Source organism: Canis lupus, chromosome 25 (genome assembly GCF_048164855.1).
Source record: "Canis lupus baileyi chromosome 25, mCanLup2.hap1, whole genome shotgun sequence".
Lineage (NCBI taxonomy): Eukaryota > Metazoa > Chordata > Mammalia > Carnivora > Canidae > Canis > Canis lupus.
The window spans coordinates 33,822,452-33,848,090 of NC_132862.1; the positions used below are offsets into that span (position 1 = coordinate 33,822,452).

Genomic DNA, 25,639 nt, shown 5'->3' on the forward strand with positions numbered 1-25,639 from the left:
TAGTCACTGTGGGCCAGACATGACACCAAGAACACTTCTAATGGTCTCATGATTACTCATTCTGCTCGGAATGAGAACTCTCGCCCATTCACAAGTATCTTTTCTTTTTTCTGCCATCTACTGGTGGAAATGAAAATGTCATATTCTCCCACCATATTCTCTCCCAATTTGCAAATAGGTTGAAAGCTCATTTAGGTTAATATTTATTTGCTGTAGAAGAAATGTTTCCAAAAGAAAAAAATATATATTCTATCATAGTACAATTCTTTCTTCAATAAGCACTTAATGAATAATGCGAAGTTACACACACACGTGCAGTGTATGTAGTATCAAGGGTAGAGTCTTGAAACCAAATTTTGCTTGGCCCTTTACCTGCCATTTGACCTAGGCAAGCTACTTAGCCACTCTCCCTCTGTAATAATAGTAACAATAACATACTTATATATTTTTTGGTCCCTGCGCCCCCAATAACATATTTATAATGGCTAACACATACTAATCATATGATGAGCCAGTCTACCTCATTTAAGCCTCACAGCCTTCGAAGGTAGGCCTATTGTTATCTGTGTTTCTTCAGATAATACTGAAACACAAATAGTTGAATAACTTGCCTAAGGAGCAGATTTGACCATCTGGCTCCACAGCTTATAATGGCAACAATAATATCTACCTTTCAGGATTGTTCAAGGAACTAAAGATAACACATATAAAGTTGTCAACACATAGTATATTTCAGAAGATGACAGATATTGACCATTTACTGTGTGCTGGGCCCTACAAGATATTAAAATTACATCCATGGATAAGCCACAGTCCCTGCCCTCTAGGCAAGCATCATCACAATATAATGCTAAGACTGAATTCACCTACAGCTGAGTTAAGCAAAGGGAACATCTGGTTTTTTTCTTCAGAATTGTCTTCCTAGTACCAGGTCCCATAGCTGGGAGGGAGATAACAGGATTTAAAAACACAAAACAGGGATCCCTGGGTGGCGCAGCGGTTTGGCGCCTGCCTTTGGCCCAGGGCGCGATCCTGGAGACCCTGGATCGAGTCCCACGTCGGGCTTCCGGTGCATGGAGCCTGCTTCTCCCTCTGCCTGTGTCTCTGCCTCTCTCTCTCTCTGTGACTATCATAAATAAAAAAATAAAAATTTAAAAAAAAAATTTAAAAAAAAAATAAAAACACAAAACATGGGAAGCCTGAGTAGCTCAGTGGTTGAGCATCTGCCTTCAGCTCAGGGCGTGATCCCAGTTCCCTGGGATCGAGTCCCACATTGGGCTCCCTGCATGGAGCCTGCTTCTCCCTCTACCTCTGTGTATCACTCATGAATAAACAAAATCTTTAAAAATAATAATTGATAAATAAAAACACGAAAACTCAGTACAAGACTCTGTGAGGCAGATGGGATAGATGCTCTTATTTCCATATTAACAAAGGAGAGAGGGACACCTGGGTGGCTCAGCGGTTGGGCATCTGCCTTTGGCTCAAGGCGTGATCCTGGGGTCCCGGGATCAAATCCCACATCGGGCTCCCTGCATGGAACCTGCTTCCCCTTCTGTCTATATCTCTCTCTACCATTCTTTCTGTGTCTCTCATCAGTAAATAAATAAAATCTTAAAAAAAAAATAAAGGAGAGAAATCAAAATTCAGTAACTCCTACAAGGTCACAAAGTGAGTCAACAGGTCTCTTGACTAACATTTTGCCCACCCTCCGCTGCATTCCCCCATCCTTCCGGTTTCTACCAGCTCCTAGGTGGCACCTGTAGGTCAATAGGTGGAGGGATGGCTGTGAGCAGATAAAACCTTCCAAGAATACCAACGGACATCAGGGCTCACATCCTGGAGATTACATGGTCCCACATGAGCCCATGTTCTTCCTGTCTCTCCCTCTTCCATTTGGCACAAACCAGCTCTTCACTTTAGGGTTACTGTTTAGTGTTATTTCCCAGAGATCGAGTTTCTATAGTTATTTTTAGCTGGAGTTTTAGTGCATACCTGGGACAGGTGAGGCATGAAAAGGAATGTGGGTGTGGATAACCCTTGAATCTCTAGTGCCAAGGTCTGGATCTCTTGTCATTCCAACTGAAGAGATGACTCACACCTTGATTTATTATCTGCCCTGAGGCTAGATTTCACTTTAAAAACTATATGGATCAAAACTTTTTGTATATTCTCTAATTTTGTATTCAAGTTCTTGGAACATACTTTCTGGATGTTATTTTGATACCTGCTTTTGATAACTTGGATGCCTTCATTTTCTGTGACCAATGCCACAGCCTGTAGTTCTTTCTGGTCCCCTTTCCCAGGCTTTGGAGGAGCTGGGGTAGACAGTCTCTGATTTACCTTTTTGGATATCTGCAGGTAGGAAGCTACCCAGAAAACACTTTGGCTGTAAGCCAGATGTTTTTATAGAGTCAGCCAAGTTCTAGGATATTCAGCACATCTTTAAGGGACTAAGAGTAATTGTAAACTAGTTGAATTGAGACCCCTCCTGGCAACTGCTGGAGTATGTTCAGAGTACCCTTAAGTTCCAGAGTACATGGATTTCTGGGCCTGCTTTAAGCCTGCAATGGTCGACCCAACTAAAACCCTATCACTAGGATCCCTGGACCCCTTCATGAGGTAGAGATATTTTCATCTCACTTCAGCTCTGGACAGAGGAAGTAAAACCAGGCTAGCTAGCATCATGAAGCCATGATACAATGACTATATAAAGTGGCTTCGTGACTCAGATGAGAAATAAGGGGAAAACCTTCTCTGGGCCAGCATTACATGACTATTATAAGCTACTTCCTTTATGAAGTCATGCAAGTTAGGTGTGGGAACTGTTTGCCATTGGGGGAAAGGGTGAGGTTGATTGGTTTTTCTTTTTTTGAGAGAGCAATGAGTGTGGGAGTGGTGGGGGGCAGGGAACACAGAGGTGGAGCGGGTGGTGTGCAGAGGGAGACAGAGTCTTAAAAAGGCTCACACCCCAGCGCGGAGTCCGACATGGGGCTCAATCTTACAAGATATCATGAGATCATGACCTGAGCCAAAATCAAGAGTCAGATGCTCAACCAACCGAGCCACCAAGGTGCCCCAAAGCTCTGTTTCTTAAATCAGGAAAGCAGAACTAAGGAATTACACCAAGAAGGAAACAGAAGAAAGGCCAGTAACACCCTCCCTTCTCCTGAAACTAGTGCCTTTGGTACCTTGACTGCAAAGATAATTTATATTTCATTTAAGAGAATTATCATTTTAAGCTTCCTTAAGATTTTAAATAATCTCTACACCCAACATGGGGTTCAAACTTACAACCCTGAGATCAGGAGTTGCATGCTCTACCAACTGAGCCAGCCAGGTATCCTTCATTTTAAACTAGGCTTCCACCCATACTAGCCATTTCTAAATACCTACATTCTGTCTTTTCTCTACTTTCTTTGTTTTAAGATTTTTATTTTTATTTATTCATGAGAGACACAGAGAGAGAGGCAGAGACATAGGGAGAAGCAGGCTCCCTGCAGGGAGCCCAATTCGGGGACCCAATCCCAGGACCCTGGGATCAAGACCTGAGCCAAAGGCAGACACTCAACCACTGAGCCACCCAGGTGCCCTCTACTTTCTTTGTAATCAACTCTATCTCTACCACTTCTATTCCACAAGACAGTCTTAAATCCCAAACAACACAGTAGTTTAAAAAGATGGGCCTGTACTGAATTGAATAATCTCTCCCCAAAATTCATGTCTACCTGGAACTCCAGAATGTGACCTTATTTGGAAATAGAATCTTTGCAGATATAATTAGTTACGACGAGGTCATACTGGATTAGGATGCATCCTAAGTCCAATGACTAGAATCCTTAGAGGAAGGCTAGGTGAAGCCACAGACACATGAAGAAGTTATCTTTATGTAACTAAAGATGAAGGCAGAGGTTAGTTAAATAGCCACAAGCCAAGGAACACCAAGGATTGCTGGCAATCACCAGAAGCTAGGAAGAGGCAAGGAAGGAGACTTCTCTAGAGGTTTCAGATGGTGCCAGGCCCTGCTGACACCTTCATCTAAGACTTCTAGCTTCCAGAACCATGAGCCAATAAATTTGTTTTAAGCCACCCAATGTGTAGTACTTGGTTACGGCAGCCCTAGGAAACTCACACACACCTTGATTGGGGTTTTAGCGGCAAGATCTCGCAAGACCTTGCCTCAGAGGATAAGGGAACAAGGACACATCTGATTAATGGTACAAACCCACTGGTCTGTCCTTATTCACTAACAAATGACAATTATTTATTTCTGTGCCTCCTGTCCTTCACGGTAACATCTTTACTCATCCTATGTGGGACTCTAGCTTATGGTCCGGACCTACTAATATGCTTAAAGACACATCATTCATGTCTTTGCTTAGTGTCCTATCATCCCATCCTAGCAGAGCATAATTACCTATATACTTTAGAGACAACGGCTAAACTTTAGAGCACTAGTTTTTAACCCTTGGTTTCCCCAGAAATAGGCATCACATAGGGGTCTACAGATCCTATGTGAGAGACCTATTTAGAAAGTTCAGACTCCTTCAGGATAATTCTAATCTCTCTTCCTTACCCACCACTCACCCTCCAATTCAATGTCAGCTTGTTTCTGAAGTCCTCCAATGAACTGAAACAGCAACCACCCATTCACTTTTATCCAAAGGCTCAGAGAGAGACAGTTGCTATTATCCTAAGCTACCCTGGAGAGTTTCATCAGGAAAAATACAACATTCAGGAAGAATTAGCTCCAGTGGTACACACAACTCAAAGTCACAACCATGGCCCCACTCATCTACTTTCCTCTCCTTTCCTTATTTCTTTGTGACTCCTGACTTCTCTAACTTAACCTTCGCTCCAATGTACCATAAGAAGAGCAATGAAACATGGAGCAAACTAAACAACAAAATAAGCCATGTGTTTATACAATTAATTACAAATGCCTTATTCACAGGCATTCCTCTTGGATGCATTTGTGGCAGAATGTACCCCTCACCTTATGTTTATAAAGATCTTCCTGCAGTCCACACCTGACTACCACAGAGAATTGTACTGATGGTTATTATTCACTTCTCACCACTCCGACTTAAGAAACACAATCATTGAAAAATGTGCTTTTCATTAAGATATATACAGAAAGTTTCTCTTCTGCCAAACTCATTCTCAATCTTTTTTTTTTTTTTTTTATTTCTTGGGCAGCCTGGGTGGCTCAGCGGTTTAGCGCTCCCTTCGGTTCAGTGCGTGATCCTGGAGACCCGGGATCAGGCCCGTCAGACTCCCTGTGTGGAGCCTGCTTCTCCCTCTGCCTGTGTCTCTGCTTCTCTCTCTCTCTCTCTGTGTCTCTCTCATGAATAAATAAATAAAATCTTTAAAAAAAAAAAAGATTTTATTTCTTTGAGAGAGAGCACATGCATGATCAAGGGGAGGGGCAGAGGGAGAAGCAGGTTACCCCCCTGAGCAGGGAGCCTGACTCAACTTGGGGCTCAATCCCAGAACCCTGATATCATGACCTGAGCTAAAGGCAGATGCTTAACAAACTGAGCCACCCAGGCACCCCCTCATTCTCAATCTTGGATCACTAAATCTCTTCACCCTGGTTCTGCCACTGTTACATTTGACAAAAAAGATTAGGTATCTTCTAGGAGTTAAAAGAACACAAGACTGTTCACAACCATGAAGCTCAGTTATTTCTGAATTCCGTCAACTCTCCCCTATCCCACCCAGTCCTTATAGAGCCATGCATGGTCTATTTTCTCTCCAGGAGCTGATGGTCCAGCTTTACTTCTTCTGAGTAGATGGAAATGAAAGAAAGGATATTAGCCAATGAGCTAATATTCTAGCTTCCAGAACCATGAGCCAATAAATTGGAAATGAAAGAAAGGATATTAGTCAATGAGCACTGATGACAATGTGGTGAAATTGGGTCTTGGAAATACCCTATATTTCTGATGCTTCTTGATTTTACTCTAGCTACTTGGGGATAAGTCTGTATAAGAAACCAGTCTTCCTACCTAAGTGCTTAGTCCAAGAAGCCAGGGGAGTAAATCTATTCAGTAATTTATCAGACTCTACAGTCCTACTTACGAACTTTGGTCCATCACCAAGAAAAACACAACCTCCTTTTAAGCAGGACTTCTCTTTCAAAACCATCCATCATCTTGTTCCTTTGTGGATTTTTTGAAACCATAAATAATGTTTATCTTAATTTAGGACAAGCAATGAATTTGCCACATAACTTGCAACTGCCAGTTTTTTATCTATCAGCAAGATCTCACTTAAATCCATAAAGTCCCTCAACCTATAAAGGTCTTCAAGGAGCCTGAATCTTTTAAAAATAGTATTTATTATTTCACATTAGATCTAATGAAGCATAAGCTGAGATTCTTTAAAGTACCACCATTTTACAGACATAATAGCTTCTTTTCTTTACAATAACAGGCCCAGTACTTCATCAACCTAGTCCTTGACTTACAGCTGAAAAATCAAAAGGTCTGTGTGAGCTGATAGAAGAGCACATCCTAGTCATGCCATGACCAAGGAACTAAAGCTGACATCAGCACTGTAAAAGCCAGTCTGCAGGAATGCTACTCTAAAGAAGGGGAATGAGTACTAAGTTAGATGAGGTTCTGGCTTCATTCTGCCAGATTTCAGTCTAAGAAACTCTGCTGAAGAGGTTCATTCTCTTCTACAATCCCCTTTTATGGAACAGAAGGCTGAAATTGAATCTTTATAAAAGAAATTAACGGCCTTTTCGTTTTTTCTTCATTTTTCCTCCAGCCACCTTGTTCCTGACACCAATAGCACCCTCCGTGTCATCGTTGTCCCCAGCGTCCTCCCGCGTACGTTTCTTCTTTTCTCCATGCTCCCTTAACTCCTGCAAGAAAAGAAAAGGATGGGAGTGAACATTACTCTCACTGCAAGTAACAAACACATCCTGGTCTCCTCTCCTTAAAATCAAACTCTAAGTAACTCTCTAATACTTCATATTAGCAAAGGGCTAAGACCAAAATTCCAATACACAAAAATGTTTATATGAAAATTAAAACAATAAGCTATTATTTTCACATGACAGGCCAGCAAAAATTTAAGAGGATGGTAACACCTCATATTGGTCAAGGTATGGAGACATCCCCATATATTGTTGTTCACAGGGCAAACTGCTATATCTTTTCCGAGGGGAAGGGCAGGAAATCTGGCATTCTATATGAATTTGAATTTTAACTGTATTTACTCCTCTGTCCAACAATTCTACTTCAAGGAATTTATTCTAAAGAAACAAAAAGCTGTGCACGCTAGAATGCCCAACATGGTACCAGTTAAAATACAAAACACGTGAAAAAGTATAAATATGCACTAAGGTAAAATCATGTTATATATTCATAACGGAATTCTCTGTAGCCACTAAGAAGTGATCACATGACTCTCTATTTGTTAAAATAGAAAAATGTTAATCATATACAATTACGTAAAGATCTAAGTATGGCTGAAAAAAGAAAAATAGCCAAATGTTCTCTGTGCTGGGTGGCTTATATGCTTCATTTGTTATTTTAATCTTTTCTGTATTTTCTGAAATTCTTTCCAATGTACATGGAATACTTTTATAAACCAAAATACCAAAGAATTCCATGTGAGCAGAAAAATAAAACAAGCTCACACACCAGCTACTCAGAAAGCATCTCAGGGGCAGAGCTGCCTTATCCCTCAAACTGGAACTCTAGAGAACAGACAGTACTTGCTAGGGTTCTCTTCAGAATCTTCCCATCCATCCTACAACTATTATGACTACTACTTATTATTAGTAACTATGTAGTTCACATTAGCTTTATCTGGTGCCAAAAAAAAAACCCTTTTACAGTATCAATGTAATTATTATTCCCAATTTTCAGGCAAATAACTGATTCTGAGAGGTAGATGCATTGCCCAAACCTGCAATGTCCAATTCACAGTTGGGTCTTCTGATCTCAACTCCAAAGGTTTTCTTGCCACATGTGAAACATGAAGAGTGGCTGAGCATGTGGTCACTGTGGTCAGACTGAGTCCAAACCTTGACTCAAATTACCTACCATCTCCATATTTTAGTATGCTCATCCTAATTTTAGAATAAAATAATACTCAGTTCCAATGGTTCCTTCTGAGGATTAATACAACAGTGTCTAGGACACAGTTAACGTCATTTGCATTTAAGTTGATGAGAAAATAGGTTGCATACCATTCGGGCAAATCTCTGGGCTTCAGTCACACGTTCTGTCAGCATCATAACCTCATCATCCTGTGTTGGAAAGACAGGCAGTTTCTTCCCAATTAAGTGTTCTATGCGCTGAAAGAGTTCCACATCATACCTGAGGAAGGAAATGGCATGGCTTTGGTTGGCTGACAATGCAAATGTCTGTCCATTCCAAAAGTATACATTATGTGATATGATGCAACAAGAGCCAGTTTTAAACACTACTGAATTCATTATTACTCTTCAGAATACTGATTAGATGCAATCTTCTGTACACAGCCCACTAGATAATCACCCATCATATTCTTAGTCCCAGAAAAGTCCTGGTTACATAAAAATTTGTTCCTTTAGAAACAAAACCAAAATAATTACTCTAATACTTTTGAGTTGAGGGAAAGGTCACTGAGCTCCAGCTTCAGCAGCTGAAAGAAACAGCAGGGGGCTTCTTCCTCTGTTTCTATAATGCCAAATACTATACTAGATCCTTTACATATGGATCACCAATCTTCATTAAAACCCTGCTAGGTAGGTATTATTATTTCCATTTTACAAAAGATGAAAACAGCATGAAGGAGGTTAAATGTCTAGTAGAGATAATGGCAAAGTCAGGTGCCAAGTCAGAAGGCTCCAAAGCTGTTCTTTTCTCTCCATTGTTCTGCCCCTGAAGTCAACTCACTTACTGTGTGACAAAGGTGATAGCTTTTCCTGATCGCCCAGCTCGAGCAGTTCGACCCACTCGATGGATGTAATCCTGAAACAAAAAGCATAAATAAGTGTGAGTTATATAAAATACAAACAAAAAACTATGAACATAAAGTCTTATTGCAAACCTTTGAAAGAAAACAGATTCATGTTGAAACATGGAAAAATGGATTAGGCAATAGGTTGAGATAAATCTACTTCCTCTTCTCCTTGCAGCACCAAATTGGTTCTTTTTTCTTTTCTTTTACAAAAAGGCAAATCTAACGTGTATCTACATGGTCTAGAGAAAAACAGCAGTGGATCTAGAGGCAGACTTGGATCATGGCTCTGTCCTACTGTCTACACAACTGTCTGCAAGTCACACAGAGTCTCTGAACTGGTTTCTCTCTATAAAACAGGGCTAGAAATCCATGCCCAAACTCAGAGTCATTGTGAAAATCAAATGAGTTAAATACAAAGCCAATAGATATTAGTTGTTCTGAGGGCAATTCTGTCCTCCCCATGGAATATTTAGAAATGTCAACAAACCTACCTGGTTGACACAATGTCACCTGTGGGGAGAGGCCAGGAATGCCACTAAGCATTCTAAAATGCAAAAGACAGCCCAGCAAAGAATCTGCTGGCCCAAAATGTTAATGGTGCAAAGGCTGAAAAACCCTGAGATATGCTAAGAACCATAAGCTGATCATTCTAAAGAAATGAGACTGACAAAGAATAGCATATGCTGCACCTACCCTTTGGCTATAAGCCCCCAATACCTCTCTTTGGCTACCTTCATTCACATTAATATCACATTCTCAGGCATGTGCAAGATAATGAGAATGAATAAATCAAGAATTTTCCCAGTTTTTGATAATTAATTGAGGGCAAAAATAAAATAAAATAATGTTGCAACTAAGGAGATATAAAAACATTCCATTAAGAAATACACTTTGGGGGTGCCCGGGTGGGTCAGTCGATTAAGCATCTGCCTTCAGCTCAGGTCATGATCCCAGAGTTCCCAGACTGAGCCCTGTGTCAGGCTCTCTGCTAAGTGGTGAATCTGCTTCTCCCTCTCCCTCTGCTCCTCTCCCAACTCACTCACTCTCTTTCAAATAAATAAATCTTTAAAAAAAAAAAAAAAGAAAAGAAAAAAGAAATACACTTTAGATACAATGGAGTATTATTCAGCTATAAAAAAAGAACTGAATCTTGCCATCTGCAACAAAAGATGGAGCCTATGGATATTATGCTAAGTGAAATAAGTCCAAGAAAGACAAATACTGCATGAGCTAATTTGTATGTACAATCTAAAAAGAAAACAACAACAAACTGAGCTCATGATACAGAGACTATATCTGATAGCTGCCAAAGGTGGGAATAATGGGGGTAGGGGATATAAAACTGGATGAAGGAAATCAAAAAACACAAACCTCAAGTGACAAAATAAGTCAGTCATGGGGCTGTAATGTATAGCATGGTGACTATAGTTAGTAACAGTCTATCACACACTTGAAAGCCACTAAGAGAGTACAGTTTAAAAGTTGTCATTCCGAGGGAAAAACAATTCGTACCCAAGTATAGTGACAGATATTAACTAAATTTGTAGCAATCAGTTTATGATATGTGCATATATCATATCATTATGGTATACAACTGAAACTAATGTTATATGTCAATTATACCTCAATTTAAGAAAAAGAAAGAAATACACTGAGACTAGAATGTCAGGTCAGCGACAGGACTCACCTTGGAATGGGTAGGAATGTCAAAGTTAACAACTACATCCACATGAGGTATGTCCAAACCTCGGCTTGCAACATCAGTTGCTAGAAGGATAGAACGAGCCTTTGCCTTAAACTTATTAAGGGATCCTAGGCGTTTGCTCTGAGATGATGAAAAGAAATGAAAAGAACTTTAATCTTGGAAAGTTAAGGAATCTTAGAATCTAAGTCATACACTCTAGGAACAATAAATTTAAGAACAGAGACACATTCACAGGTCAAAAGAAAACATAGAAGCAACAAAAAAATATTTAAGACTAAGGCTAGAAAAATACTAACATGAAATAATGAAAATTTAACATGATAAAGAGTAGAAACACCTGGGTGGCTCAGCAGTTGAGCAACTGCCTTTGGCTCAGGGTGTGATCCTGGGGTTCCAGAATTGAGTCCCACATCGGGCTACCTGCATGGAGCCTGCTTCTACCCCTGCCTATGTCTCTGCCTCTCTCTATGTATGTGTCTTTCATGAATAAATAAAATCTTAAAAAAAAAAAAAAAGAAAAAAAAGCATGATAAAGAGTAAAAAATAATTTATTAAAAATCTTTTGAGACCAAAGAATCACTTATTACCACTAGGGCTGAATAAATCAACTCAAGAGCTTCCATATCAGACAAATAACTATGAAATCTTCTAATCTGGACCTTCTGCCGTCCTGAAAGGAGGAAGTGACCATCCAGAGCAACACTTTAAGGCCCATAAATCAAAATAATTCTAGGAGGATGCATTGACGTTGTTATTGTACAGACTTACTGCTCTATGTTTACTTTTCTCATGCCACCAGTCCACCACTAATGATGCCAAAGAATCTTTACCTGACTCATCTGTCCATGCAGGGGGATGGCAGTGAATCCAAGGTTTCGGAGTAGCAAAGCTGTTCTCTGAGTATTGTTACAGGTACTGCAGAATATCATAAAGGAGTTTCCAGCCAATTCATTAAGAATATAAACCAGGTAGGTATCCTAAGTTACAAAACAATGTGAGTGATTGAACCTGGAGGTCCTGGGCATATAAATTATGTAAGAGCCTAAGCCTATAGTTGTTTCCCAATTATCCAGACCCTAGCTGCCCATTTTGCATTCCTGAAGCAGTGTTATCATCTTTGTGAACCATGAATTTCACTTATAGCCTAAAGCCAAGCACAACTCCCTGTACCCAGCAACCAGGAAAAGCCTTTCCATCAAAGCACAAAACTAGGGTCCCAGGCCTATAAAAAAGGCACATCAGCAGCAGACAAAAGAAAAGCTACTTCAAGAATGGGTTGGAAAGGAATTACATCATTATTGTGGTTTAGCATGCTGTGAATTCCCGGAATGTTTGACTTTATCAGTGATAAATATAAGCACAGTATGTGCTCTAAAACAAACAGTAGCACAGCTCTTAGCTAATCATAAGTGGACACACTTTCAGATGCTTTGCTGAGGAAGGAGAGGGAGAGGCAGGAATGATCAAAGTAAACACTTCACCTTGAATTTAGAGGGAATAAAAAGATAATATTGCTGTAATTTCTCAACTGTCTGGTATTTGGAGGAAACAGCACACTTCACAGGATTCTTCAGTGCTGCTCGCTGAAGTTTTTGCACCTACAGAAAGAAAGCTTGGAATAGTACACAGATTCCTAAATGCTCTATTTTTATTATTGTTATTGTTTTTATTACTTAATAAAGAAGAAAATGTTAAGTCCTAGAAAATTTCACCTTCTTGGTCATGGTAGCAGAGAAGAGAAATGTTTTCCGATCTCGGGGAATCACCTTGAGGATCTTGTCAACCTAAGACACAAAGAGGAAAAGGACAGCAATGTAACATTTACACTGGACACTGGCAAATGCTCTTTGTGAAGGAGACTGAGTACAAAACTAAAAGTATCCCTGTGGGAACTCAAAAATTCAATTCAATTCAGCTAAAATTTACTGAATATTACTTAAGATAATAAGTACTTATATTAAGTACTTTTTGATACCATCCCAGATGCTATCTTTAAAAATGTTATTCAGAGAAAAGAAGTTTAAATTAGAGTAGAGCCAATCTAAAGGAAAAGTGAAGAATAAATGTTCATCAACTAAGACATGATGACTGGGTCGGCTATGACAGAAAATAAAGACTTTTCATGAGAAAGATATACATCAAATCAAATGGAAAGGAAATCTGTTGAAATTTCTCATGTCTGAAATCAAAATCAAACTACATTCTAGAGAGGATGCTGAGGCACTGACAATGTGAGGAGCACCAAGAATGAGAAAAGGTGGCAGAGATGTTTAGCTGATGCTGATACAGGATTCCAGATAAAGTAGGTGTGCAATGAACCAAATTTTGAAACAGGGCACTTGAGATGCCCAAAGAGGAAAAAAGAAATTGAATGCTCACTTCTGTCTCAAAATCCATATTCAATATTCGGTCTGCTTCATCCATGACCAAGTATTTGAGAGCTCTTAAGTTGAAACCTTTTGTATTTTCCAAGTGGTCAATCAATCGACCAGGAGTTGCTATCAAGAAATGTTGGGGAAAAAAAAAAAAGAAAGAAACGTTGGGGGAAAAGGTCAATATTTAAGGACAAGGACAAGAACAAAAAGAAAGTTACCAACCACCGCACTCCCCCAAACCCCAATTTTCAGAAATTAAAAAAATTAAACAGAATCGCAAAAATCCTTTCTTCAAAGTCTTTCCGCACAAATAAGTTACGCCCAACATCAGTAGATTTCCTCCAATTTATTATCACCAGTGCCTTTAACCTTTGTCAATTACTCACCTATTACTATGTGTGGTTTTTTGGCCAGGGCCAGAGACTGGGACATTGAATCAATTCCACCTACAATTACAGCTACAAAAACAAAAAAAAATTTATAGAAGAGAGATCCTTTATTTTTTCCATAGTTCACTGAACATCTTTTAAAGTCAGTGCTAGATTTCTACTTAAATTTTTCTTCCTATATAACTTTCCCCAAAGTTAAAATACCAAATTGGCTCTTAAGGTCAATGAACTCATGTTAATGATACTTCCTTCTATTCTCCTTTAACACTCATTCTAAACTTGTAAAGAAACTGTGATTCTTCTCCTCTTAGTCACTTACCACTTTGCACACCAATAGAAGACCCCAGGGCTTCAAATTGCTCTGAAATCTGAAAGGCCAACTCTCGAGTGGGCGTGAGAACTAAGGCAAACAGACGCTGGGGCGTCTCCAGCAGTGCATTCAGAATGGGCAAAGCAAAAGCCCCTGTTTTTCCGGATCCAGTTTCTGCCAGCCCGATGATATCACGACCTAGGAAGAAAAAGAAAACATCTAACAGCAAAGATATACTCTTTGCATTATTTCCATATTTTCTACAATGACCCAATGTGGGCACAAATAGACAACGAATAAACATTTGATGAAGTGGAGGGAGAGAGAGGCTGAGCAGGAAGAAGACATGGTCTCTGTCCTAGATAAGCTCAAAATCTGGGAGTGACATATACAAAGACTGTATGATGTGATAAGGGCTTTAAGATAAGCCCCTACAAAACAGAGTTAAAACACAAAGGAAGGAATAACTTAGAGCCCAGAGGAGTCAGGAAAGGCTAACAGAGGTGATGGGTAAATCAAATCTGGAAGTAAGCAAAGGAAAGGAAGGACATTCCTATACCAGGACAGAGGACGGAGGCTTTGAAGAACACAGCAGGTGCAGGGAGAGTGAGAAGTACAATGTAACCAGAACACAGAAGTGTTAAGGAGGGAAAGGGAGAAGAATGACTCTAGAAAGGAAACTCATAAGCCATGCTAGGGAGTTCTGATGTCTTCCTTTAAGAGGGAGGAACTGAAGAATTTTAAGCAGGGAACATCAAGATCAATGTTACTCCTCTGGAAGATAAACCCTAGGCCTGATGGCATAAGGAGCCAAGGAGCTCAACAGTACAGGCCATTTCCACTGCTTCTTCTGAGGGAAGAATGCCATAAGTAATCCCTTAAAAAGAGGTCCCCGGGGTTTGTTATCACCAATCAAGCTACAACTATAAAATTTGGAAATTAACTCCCAAAACAAGACCCCCATATCTAGGCTGGTGGGCTGCAGCTCAAAACATAGTTGTGCACTGTAACAGCACCCACTGGGAATGCTTCCTACTGAAAATGCCCTCTCGTTGATGCTCACATTATTCCTTGATTGTATATAACTGCTTGGATTTCCTTACCTAGAGATTAATCCTAAAATAAACTCCTTCTCTCTGAGATTAGCTGAACATGACTCTTCCTTAAGATCTAAAATGACCTAAACAAACAGAAGGGGAAACACACAGGAAAATGAGAGCTCAGTTAGGATACTGGGGAGTTATGATGGTGGTCTGAACTAAGGGAAGGCCATGAGGACAGAAATAAGTGAGATGTAGAAAGTAATGCAAGAAAATGTAGTTGACACATGGGCTTCTAGATTGGGGAACTCAAAGGCCATAAATTGACATCAGGGATAAGGGCTTACAGAAAATTAGTTCTGGTGAGGAAAACAATGACTCTGGTCTGAACATAGGGAACTTGAGGTTTATGCAACAGGCTCAGAGAGAAATATCTAAAAACGAGTTGGACATACTTGTTTGGAGCACAGCAGAGAAGGTAGGCTAGAAACACAGACATGGGAGCCATGAGCATCCTAACAGTGGTACTACCCTAAGGGCAGATGCATTAGAATCATCTATAAGACTTTTATATGTATACACGCCAGGGTCACACATGTAGAAACTGTTTCAGTGGGTCTAGAAATCTCTATTGTTTTATTGTTTTACAAGTTCCACAGGTGATTCTGGTGACCACTGACTGAGATTCACTGATGCAGACAGTGTTAAAGATTCAGGATTGGATGAGAAATCTTACTAGTGTTTTAGAATGAGAAAAAGAGTAACGATAGAATTAACATTGCAAAGAAAAAGGAACCAGAAGAAACTGAGAACGAATAGTTAGAAAGACAAAGATACAGAGACAAAGACATAGAGACCTGTGTCTCTGCCTCTCTCTCTCTTTTTGTCTCTCATGAATAAATAAAATCTTTAAAAAAAAAAAGAAGAAGAAAATACTGACTTGATATTGAAAAGAGAGGAGAGTGAGTGATATCAAATAGAACAGACTCCTCAATATCCGTCTCTTAGACATTAATGACTTAAACTGGGATCAGTCACGCCAGATCAGTCACTGCATATTCTAGTGAATGCCACCCTTCACCCTTCTAAACAGCAACATCAATGCTTTCCATATAAAAGTACGGGTGTAGAGACACCTGGGTGGCTCAACAGTTGAGCATCTGCCTTTGGCTCAGGGCATGATCCCCGTCCAAGGACAGAGTCCTGCACTGGGCTCCCTGTGAGGAGCCTGTTTCTCCCTCTGCCTATGTCTCTGTCTCTCTCTGTGTCTCTCCTGAATAAATAAATAAAATCTTAAAAAAAAATTACAGGTGTAGAGGTGAATTATAAGTCAGACCAGACAATCGAATAACTTTGTAAAGGTCACAGAAACAAATGACAATATAGGGATAAAATTTCTCCTTCATTTACTAACTTTAAGGTTCCTCTTGGTTGTAGGGTAAGTGACAATGGACTACAATAGCATACACCTACTTGTGAGCTAAGGGCTTCCAAAGCTTTTTATTCCCCAACTCTGGGGTTTCTGCCCTCCCTGCTGGGGTACAACAAGCCTTCTGGAACAGGGGGAAAAAAAAGAAAGAAAAAAAAATTAGAGGGATCTCTCCTCCTTTTCTGTCAAAAGAAATCTTAAAATTTCAGAAGAAAGGAGTATACAAGAAAGATTTAGGGAAGTAAGGGAGTTTAAGTCTCTCAATTCACATGGCTCTGAGCAATGCCCACTGCCAGCAGGTAAGGCCTGCACCTGTACTGCTTTTAGTTCTCTATAATCTCTTCAAAACAATATTCACTTTGTTGAGACTAATTTTTCTCTATTATTTCCTTTCTTCCTCTCACAACCCCTAAGCCTTTCCAGTGGTACTATCTGTGTAGAATACACACCCCATAAGGGCACAATAAATCCATTCACCTCGGCCACATTGCCAACACCTAGCACACTGCATGGCATGTGGCAGCTTTTCAAAAAACTGTCTGAAATTCCTAGAGGACTGTGAATGATCTCTGAATTAGAAATAAACTTAATACATGAAACGGATGGGAAGAAAAGCATCCTCAAAAGCAATCAAAAGGGGCACCTAGGTGGCTCAATCGGTTAAGCATCTGCCTTTGGCTCAGGTCATGATCTCGGGGTCCTAAGATCCAGCCCCACATGGGGCTCCCTGCTCAGCGGAGAGCCTGCTTCTCCCTCTCCCTCTGCCTGCCACTCCCCCCTCTCTCTCTCAAATAAATAAATAAATAAATAAATAAATAAATAAATAAATAAATAAATAAATCTTGTTTAAAAAAAAATCAAAAGACTTTGTTCTCTCCATTGTAACACCGTGTTACAGGGCCAAGAACGCAAGCTTTTCTGCTAGGACATCCTATATTCAAATTCTAGCTCCACAAAATAGTTATGTGACTCTAGTCAAGGTACTTAATCTGCTGACCTTCAATTTCACCAATAAAATAATCATTCCTGCCTTTCAGAATCATTACAAGGCTTAAGAACAATGGATATACCCAGGACTCTGTAACTTTGTGGAAAGGGACACCTTTAATAGTACTCAAACTAAAATTTTAAAGCTCATTTAATAGAGAAAAGAAAAACTTTGTTAGATTATTTAAACCTCTTGCTTAGGGCCAGTGTGTATAGGTGTTTTTATTTATTTTTTTTTAATTTTTATTTATTTATGATAGTCACATAGAGAGAGAGAGAGAGAGAGAGAGAGAGAGAGGCAGAGACATAGGCAGAGGGAGAAGCAGGCTCCATGCACCGGGAGCCCGACGTGGGACTCAATCCCGGGTCTCCAGGATCAGGCCCTGGGCCAAAGGCAGGCACTAAACCGCTGCACCACCCAGGGATCCCTGTATAGGTGTTTTTAATGAAGCATTTGTAAATTGCTCATTAGAATGAGATAAGCTCAAGAATAAGAATAATGACATTTTGCATGATGATTATGTCAATCACAGTACTCAGTTCCTAGTAATCTTTCACTGACTCCTATCTTCTCTGCATTCAATACAAACTTTTTACTGAAAACATTATGAATAATTTCAGAATTACCACCACCTAATTTGGGTTCCTTCTGCAAACACATTCTATAGAGTAAGCAAGAAAATGCCAGAATGCGCCAACCCTTCTTTTTGCTCTTTGAAAGCAACTCCAGCAGTGCTGACAGCCAAAACATCTTCCTCGTTCGTGGCCCTTGTAGTCCTTATTCTCCTAGCTTCTCTAAACAAGTTCAAAGTGTTTACTATCACCTCCCTGAAACACTCTCCCTTACCTAATTTGTATGAAATTGTACTCTCACGATTTTCAACCCTCTACTGATCATCCACTTCTCCCCTCTCTCATCTCTTGACCTTACCTGGCAACCTCACCCATGTCCAGTTTCAGCTACAACTTCCCTTTGGACATGGTCTGTAGCCAGTTCTGGCCTCTTAAGCAAGCTCTAATCCCTAGATTCCAACTGTGCATTAGTCAATTCTATCTCTTTGATGCCTGAAATCAATTATTTCCAACCGAAATCTTCTTCCCTAAAATTATTCTTCCTCCTATGTTCCTTTTTACACCAGTAATATGTCCTAAACACACAGGCAATAATCTTAGATTTCCCTACCTCTTGCTTTCCATTAACAAATTCGTTATAAAACCATGATGATTCTTTTTCTATCATTTTCTCTTTTTCATTCTCACTACCACTATCCTATCCTTTATTTGTTGCCAAAACTACTGCAAGGCCATCCTAACTGGTCTCCCAGCCTCTGGTGCCTCATCTCTAAACTACCTTTCAAAGCTATGAGATTAATATTCCAAGAATACAACTCTAAGGATTTCATTCCCCTGCTAAAAAATAATCTCCCAAGGCACTCCACGGCCCATGGAACAAAGACCAAATTCCTTTACTCTGCATTTAAGTCTGGCATAATCTGGCCCCAATGATCTACTAATCGTTCTCTCCATTCTCTGTTAAGTACGCGCAGGCCTGCACATATGCCCATGTTTTCCAGCCTCCTTAGTTTTTTTTTTTTTTCCATGCTGTTCTCTATGCCTAGAAACTCCTCCCTGCCATCATACATGAATGTCTAAATTGTATCCAGTCTTCACAGTTCAGCTCAAATGTCTTTCCAACCCTCCCAGCCAAAAACTAAAGTTTTCTCTAATCCATTCCAATGAGTAATAAACTATTCTCCCTCAGTGCACTTGGAATATAACTTTATGTCCCTTGTAATAGATTTATAATTACCTCCTTACTAGTCTCCAAGTTCTTGGAGAGGGCTGAATCTTAACTTCTGTGCCTTACATTTACAACAGATACACACTATTTATGGAAGGACCAAGTGGAATTTCACAGAGTAAGTTTAATTACTTTTCCACATGACAGCTCTTCAAATCCTGAAGCCAATTATCAGATCCCACCCAGCTCCACTCTTCAGAACGCACTCAGCTCCTTTAGCTATTTAGGACTATTCTTTTTTTCTTTTTTAAGACTTCATTTATTTGAGAGAGACAGAGAGCATGCAAGCCCAATATCCAAAGGAGACACAACTACAAATGCCAGGCACTGCTTAAACATTCTACTGTCAATTTAAAAATTGAACAAGTCTTGTTGGTTTTATTTCCATGTTTCTCAAATCTGCAGTCACCTCTCCCTAGCTAAAATCCAAAACCTCTCTATCCCAGATTACAGGGAGATAAGTAAGATAAGTGGAGAACAGCAAAGGGAGAGAAAGAATCTGAAGCTGACTCTGCACTAAGCATGGAGTCACACAGGGCATGTAGTCCTACTTGGAGCTCAATCCCAGGACCACAGGATCATGACATGAGACAAAATCAAGAGTAGTAAGCTCAACCAACTGCCCCGTTTAGAACTATTCCTTTTTTCTTCTTCTATTTTTTTTTTTAAGATTTTATTTATCTAGTTGACAGAGGAAGAGAGAGAAGACAAGCAGGCAGAGTGGCAGGCAGAGGGAGAGGGAGAAGCAGGCTCCCCACTGGGCAGGGAGTCTGATGTGGGGCTCAATCCTAGGACCCTGAGATCATGACCTCAACCAAAGGCAGACACTTAACTGACTGAGCCACCCAAGCAACCCAGGACTATTCTTGATACTATACCACATCCAGTACCACTCAGTTGGTCCCTCAAAACTGATCCCCAGAACTAAGCATAATATTCTAGGTGTGTTCTAATCAGCACAAGGCACTTTTCTCTCTCTAGAGCTAGTTCAGAAGTTCCTAACATGGGATATGCGGGAGAGGAATTCAGGGTGAGGGGGTAAATTCTATGTAAAGATACATTTATACATTTTTTCCTGGGGAAAAAAACCTTAATGTAGCTATGATTATACTCATTTTCTCTAAGGATCTTAATGAATTTCAGTTAACACTGCTGGGCCTCTTTTACCACCAATCCTAATCCTGTGAAGCTGGACTTCGGGAATATAAAAGCAGCACTTTACCCTTACTCCTAGAAAGTTTATCCTGTTTCGATCCCACTAGTCATCAACCAATGTTAGCCATTCTTCTGAAAATTTGATAAATATGTCTCACAAAGCAAGATCTCTCAACTCCTCTAGATACCAACAGATATTCCAGGCACTCTTATGTAAATCTGCATTTATTAACTTATAATATCTTTTTTTTTTAAGATTTTATGTATTTATTCATGAAACACACAGAGAGAGAAGCAGAGACATAGGCAGAGGGAAGCCCGGTGTGGGACTCCATTCCAGGACCCTGGGATCACAACCTGAGCCAAAGGCAGATGCTCAACCACTGAGCCTTCCAGGTTGCCCCTTGACTCATAATTTCTAACAGGTTTCTTGTTAGTACACTTTAATCCAGTGCTTCCTTAAAGTCAGCATCTATTGCAAACAACAAATCGCCTTGTAGAAAGTAACCTTAGAAGATAGAAGAGCATTACTTTTCCAAAGCCAATAAGCCACAAATTTTGTATCTTTAGAGATCATGTCTTTGTTTTTAATATTTTATTTATTTATTCACGAGACACACAGAGAGAGAGAGAGAGAGAGAGAGACACAGGCAGGAGGAGAAGAAGTAGGCTTCCACGCAGGAGCCTGATGTGGGAATCGATCCTGAAATTACAGAGACAAAGGCAGACGCTCAACTGCTGAGCCACCCAGGAGTCCCTAGTGATCATGTTTTTATATCACTTGAGCTACACAAGAATAGCTTTCAAAAGTAGTAAAGGATTTAATTGAGTGCAATTTCTTATTATACCTGTAGTAAGCCACATATTTCATTTCAGCCTACCTTGTAAGGCCAAAGGAATAGCTTCAATCTGGATCTTTGTGGGCTTTGTCCATCCCAACTGGTCACAAGCTTCACACAACACATCTGTCACACCCTTAGAATTCAGAAAAACACACTTAGGCAAAGAAGAACACACACACTTGCCTCCCTGCTAATTAAACGACTGTCAGAACCACCTTGCGGGTGACGTGGGCATCCCTTACCCTTTGATTCAAAGAGTACTGAGCCTGCTCGGTCTCCTCCTTTATTACGCGCACTAGGAGATCGCGCCTCAAGACGTGGCACTTTCCAGAGAAAAGCCAAGTTCTTCACATGTATTATTAGTTCATGCAATCCTTACAATTCTGTGAAGCACTTATTATTACCCCCAATCTACAGATGTGCAAAGTGAGGCACGGCGAGGTAACATCCCCTACCTAGTAAGTGACTGGGTCGGAATCCAAACCCGTTTCATCTCACTCCGAAGCCCAAGACTTTGGCAGGAGTACAAGCTCCTCCGGGCAAATACAGACGTCGCCACAGCCAGATGGAGACAGACGCAAAGGGGGACCCTCAGGGATGGGCAGCCTCCCACCGTTCAAACCCGGGGGCCTAGGGGCAGCGTCCGAAACCCAAGCCAGGCCCAGCTGCTTTTGTACACCACCAGCCGGGATGCGAGGCAGCTGGACTCCGCCTGAGCCTGCTGCCAGCAAAACAAAGAGAAGCCGGCGCCATCCACGCTCACCAGATCTTTGAACGTTTTCGTTTCCTCCTCCTGCACCGCCGGCTGAGGCTCTTCAGCCGGAGAATCGTGCTCCTCGGGCGCCGCCATGTCTACCGCGGACTCCGGAAGTGCGTCGGCGGCGCGCGGGATGCTGGGAAATGTAGTTTTAGTCTCCCCGGCCAGCATGTTCTGGGCGCCCCCATGCGGGCTCTCTGGGATTTGCCGGCCCGGGGTGGGGGGCGGGGCGGGGTGTGGCTTAGCGGAAACTTGTTTTTTGTTTTTTGTTTTAAAAAAGGGGACGGAGGGATCCCTGGGTGGCGCAGCGGTTTGGCGCCTGCCTTTGGCGCAGGGCGCGATCCTGGAGACCCTGGATCGAATCCCACGTCGGGCACCCGGTGCATGGAGCCTGCTTCTCCCTCTGCCTGTGTCTCTGTCTCTCTCTCTCTCTCTCTGTGTGACTATCATAAATAAATAAAAATTAAAAAAAAATTAAAAAGGGGACGGGATAGCTATAAACGTGTGGACTTGTAAAATGTAGCCGAGTGCAGAAGGGGCTGATGCCGTGGGCCTCCTATCTGTCGTTTAGGACCCTTTATAGAAACTTTCTCCACCTCTCACACTTGTTATGTTCCTTGCTTTTCTAACCATAGAGCTTTGAACAGGTTGATACCACAATACTATTTATTATAATTGTTTCATTCATTTATTCAATAATATTTCTTTAGAGCCTACCATAGGCTAGGGCTACATTAGATGTCAAGTGAACAAGACAGCATCCCCTGCTGTCATGGAGAAGACAGACAATAAAATGATCACAGATAATGTCAAATGGTGAAAAATGCTATGATGTAACAAATAGGAATAAGAATGGTAGAGCGTAATGGGGAGAGTGGGTTGTGGGAATAACTGTGAGATCCAGCAAGGCCTCTGACAGGCAGTGATAGTTGAGCTGAGACCTCAGTGATGAGAAGAAGAAAGTCCCTTCAAGAGCCCAGGGGACAATATTTCAGACTTAAGGAATAGCAAGTGCAAAGGCCCTGAGGGAATATAGCCAATGAGGCTGTTCTGGAAAGCAATCTGCCACTACTAATGCAAATTAATTTATTTTATGTTGCATGCCCTATGTCCAGCAAGCACACTCTTATGGTCCAGCATGCAGGTTCACATGGGATCATGGTATTCACTGAATCATTATTCTGGAGGTGGGGAGTTGGAGGCAACTGGTGTCCATCCTTGCAAGAGTGGACAGTTAAAATGTGTTCACATGGGGCACCTGGGTGGCTCAGTCAGTAAAGCATCTGCCTTTGGCTCAGATCATGATCTCAGGGTCCTGGGATGCAGCCCCACATTAGGCTCCTTGCTTCTCCCTCTCCCTCTGTGCTCTCATTCTCTCTCAAATAAGTTAAAAAAAAACTTTAATAAAAATAAAATATTAATTAATTAATTAATTAATTTAATAAAAATAAAATGTGCTCGCGGTATGACCAAATGTGCCTACAACAATATGGCTGGATCTCAAAAACCTAGTGCAGAGTGAGAAAAGCATAAAATATGTCATGTACTTTTATTTTAAGGATTTTATTTACTAATTCATGAGACACACAGAGAGAGAGGCAGAGATATAAGCAGAAGGAGAAGCAGGCTTCCTATGGGAAGTCCGATGCAGGACTTGATCCTAGGACCCCAGGATCATGACCTGAGTCAAAGTCAGATGTTCAACCACTGAGCCACCCAGGCGCCCCGTCATGTACATTTAAAATACATGCCCACAAAATATCACTTTCTGCTGCAGCACATACACAGGGAAAAATACACTTTAGACATTTGAGATTGGTGATCTGTGGAGCAAGCAGAATTGGAATAAAATTGGGAACTGGGGAACAGGGAATAAAGGAGAATACATATACAAAGCAAAAGAAGGGACTTCTGATGACAATGTGTCTCTATCTGAGAATTGTCAGCTCAATCCCCTGTGCCTGAGGTCCTTTCCACTGCCACGCTGCAAAAAGGTCCCAATTTAGGAATCATGTTGGTGTCTGCAACCACAAAAAGTCAGAAGGGTACAGTCAGAGGAGTAGGATTGGTAAGACCCTGCAGGGGCCCTGTAATAAATAAAATCTTGGGGTTGGATGTTATCCTGAATACAAAACGAAGCCACTGGAGGGTGCTGAGCAGAGAAGCAACATGATCTAACATATTTAAAATATCACTCTGACTCTTTATGAAGATAGATTGTAGAGAGGAAAGGATGGAAAGAAACTTTCTAAGAAGCCAGAGGTGATCTTCTTACCCTCAGCTCTAAGCATACTCCATGAATGCTACCTGGATGAATTATAGCTTAGCAAAGCATTGAGGTTGAGTATGATGGCAGATCAAAAAGGACTTCACTGGTTGTTTGCTGAGGAAGTGAAGTTGTTTCTAGCTTTGAAATTACATCCTGCAGAATATACTGGGGCCTTCAGTCTTTTTAGGAGAGAAGGAAAAAAATAGAGAAGACACACACTGCATAAAACAACAGGTCACCCTGAAATTGGTTCCATTTGCATGTGCTTGTGCCAACAGTCTGAGGCACTCCAGCTCTCCGTTCAGCTCCCTACTCCTGCATGCTCTCTGTTTTCCCAGGACTGGGGATTAGGCCACTCTAGGTGATTTCCCAAGTGGGTAATACTCTTTGGGATGAGAAGAAGTTTACTTATCCCAGAGAAAGTCTCCCAAACTGCTCTGGCTCTTCCTCTCTCTGTACTGTGCTCTGTAGACTTGCTAGAAATGTTGGATGCTTTGTTTGACAAATGAGAAACCCAAGTCCAGAGGGTGAAGAGAAATGTCACACAGCAAGGTAACAAGAAACAAAGAGTAGAACCCAGGCCTCCAGGACCCAGCCAGTGCTTTTACTGCAGAGAACATTGTCTTCCATGATCACAACAGCTTTCTCCTGTGGGGTCACGCTCAGAATTCCTCTGCCACCCCGAGTTTTCTGTAAGAACAACAACAGAGCAGCTAAGTACTTATTCAGCTTCCCTTAGACACATTTTCTGATTTCATTTAGGAGGGGAATAGGGAATGAAAAGTGCTGAGGGAAGCCGGAAGCACCCACTGGAAAAGAAGTGAAGCTAGAGGCCTGGAAAGGGACCCAGATGGGAACAATTGGAAGCACTATAAAATTGTATATCATATAGGGTCTAGAGTTACCCAAGTTTTGTTCAAATGTCTTACAGGAAAGAAAAAAAAATCACACAGAAGATTTCTGGGGATCTGGTGCTGCTCTGAAGGAGAATGGATTAAAACTACTATAAAATAAACTGTCCTCTTCAGCCAAGCAAAAACCTTTTCTGTTTGTTTTTGGATAACTCAGACATCAGCTATTTTTAAAACTTCTTCCCATGCCAGTGTCCCCAAGGTGCAAAGGGATGCCAAGAGGCCACTGCACAGTGGCGGTGGCAGCGACCTGGTGGCACCATTCCATGGTCCAGGGTGTGCCGGCAAGCTTTGGGCCTCAACCAGCACCCATCTCAGTGACAGGATTCATGTCACACTGGCAGGATGACCACAGAGGTTCCCACAGAGGAGAGCCTGCATCAGCTGCGAGAATCAGCTGCTTTTGACAATTCCTACCAGGTCTGGTGTCATTTGGGTATTTATATTCTAGTCGTAGATATAATAGAATCCATTCTAGTAACCGAGCAGTGTCATATCCTCTACTTTAGAACAATGAGGAAGGTTGAAGAGGAAATCTAAATAAACTCTCAAAATGATGAGAGGGAAAAGCAAGTCTGAAACAATATACTGGGTCCAGAAGGAGAGAGGGCAAAGTGACTGGCCCCACCTTACTCTCAAAGGTCTTCACAGGCCCTAGGCACTCCTGCCTTCATAGGCCTCTTTTTTCTGCACACAAAAAAG

At 41.1% G+C, this 25,639-nt stretch overlaps 1 protein-coding gene across 1 annotated transcript; it reads right to left on the reverse strand.

The window, feature by feature from the left end:
- Nucleotides 1-6,324: 6,324 nt before the first annotated feature.
- Nucleotides 6,325-24,695, reverse strand: DDX47 (DEAD-box helicase 47). Its single transcript, XM_072798967.1, has 12 exons — nucleotides 21,764-24,695; nucleotides 21,040-21,133; nucleotides 13,756-13,944; nucleotides 13,434-13,505; nucleotides 13,052-13,170; nucleotides 12,385-12,456; nucleotides 12,154-12,270; nucleotides 11,503-11,649; nucleotides 10,655-10,792; nucleotides 8,905-8,975; nucleotides 8,210-8,339; nucleotides 6,325-6,874 (listed from the first exon to the last, which is right to left on the reverse strand). The coding sequence occupies exons 1-12, from the start codon at nucleotides 22,205-22,207 to the stop codon at nucleotides 6,740-6,742; spliced, it is 1,728 nt and encodes a 575-aa protein (XP_072655068.1). The 5' UTR covers nucleotides 22,208-24,695; the 3' UTR covers nucleotides 6,325-6,739.
- Nucleotides 24,696-25,639: the final 944 nt, after the last annotated feature.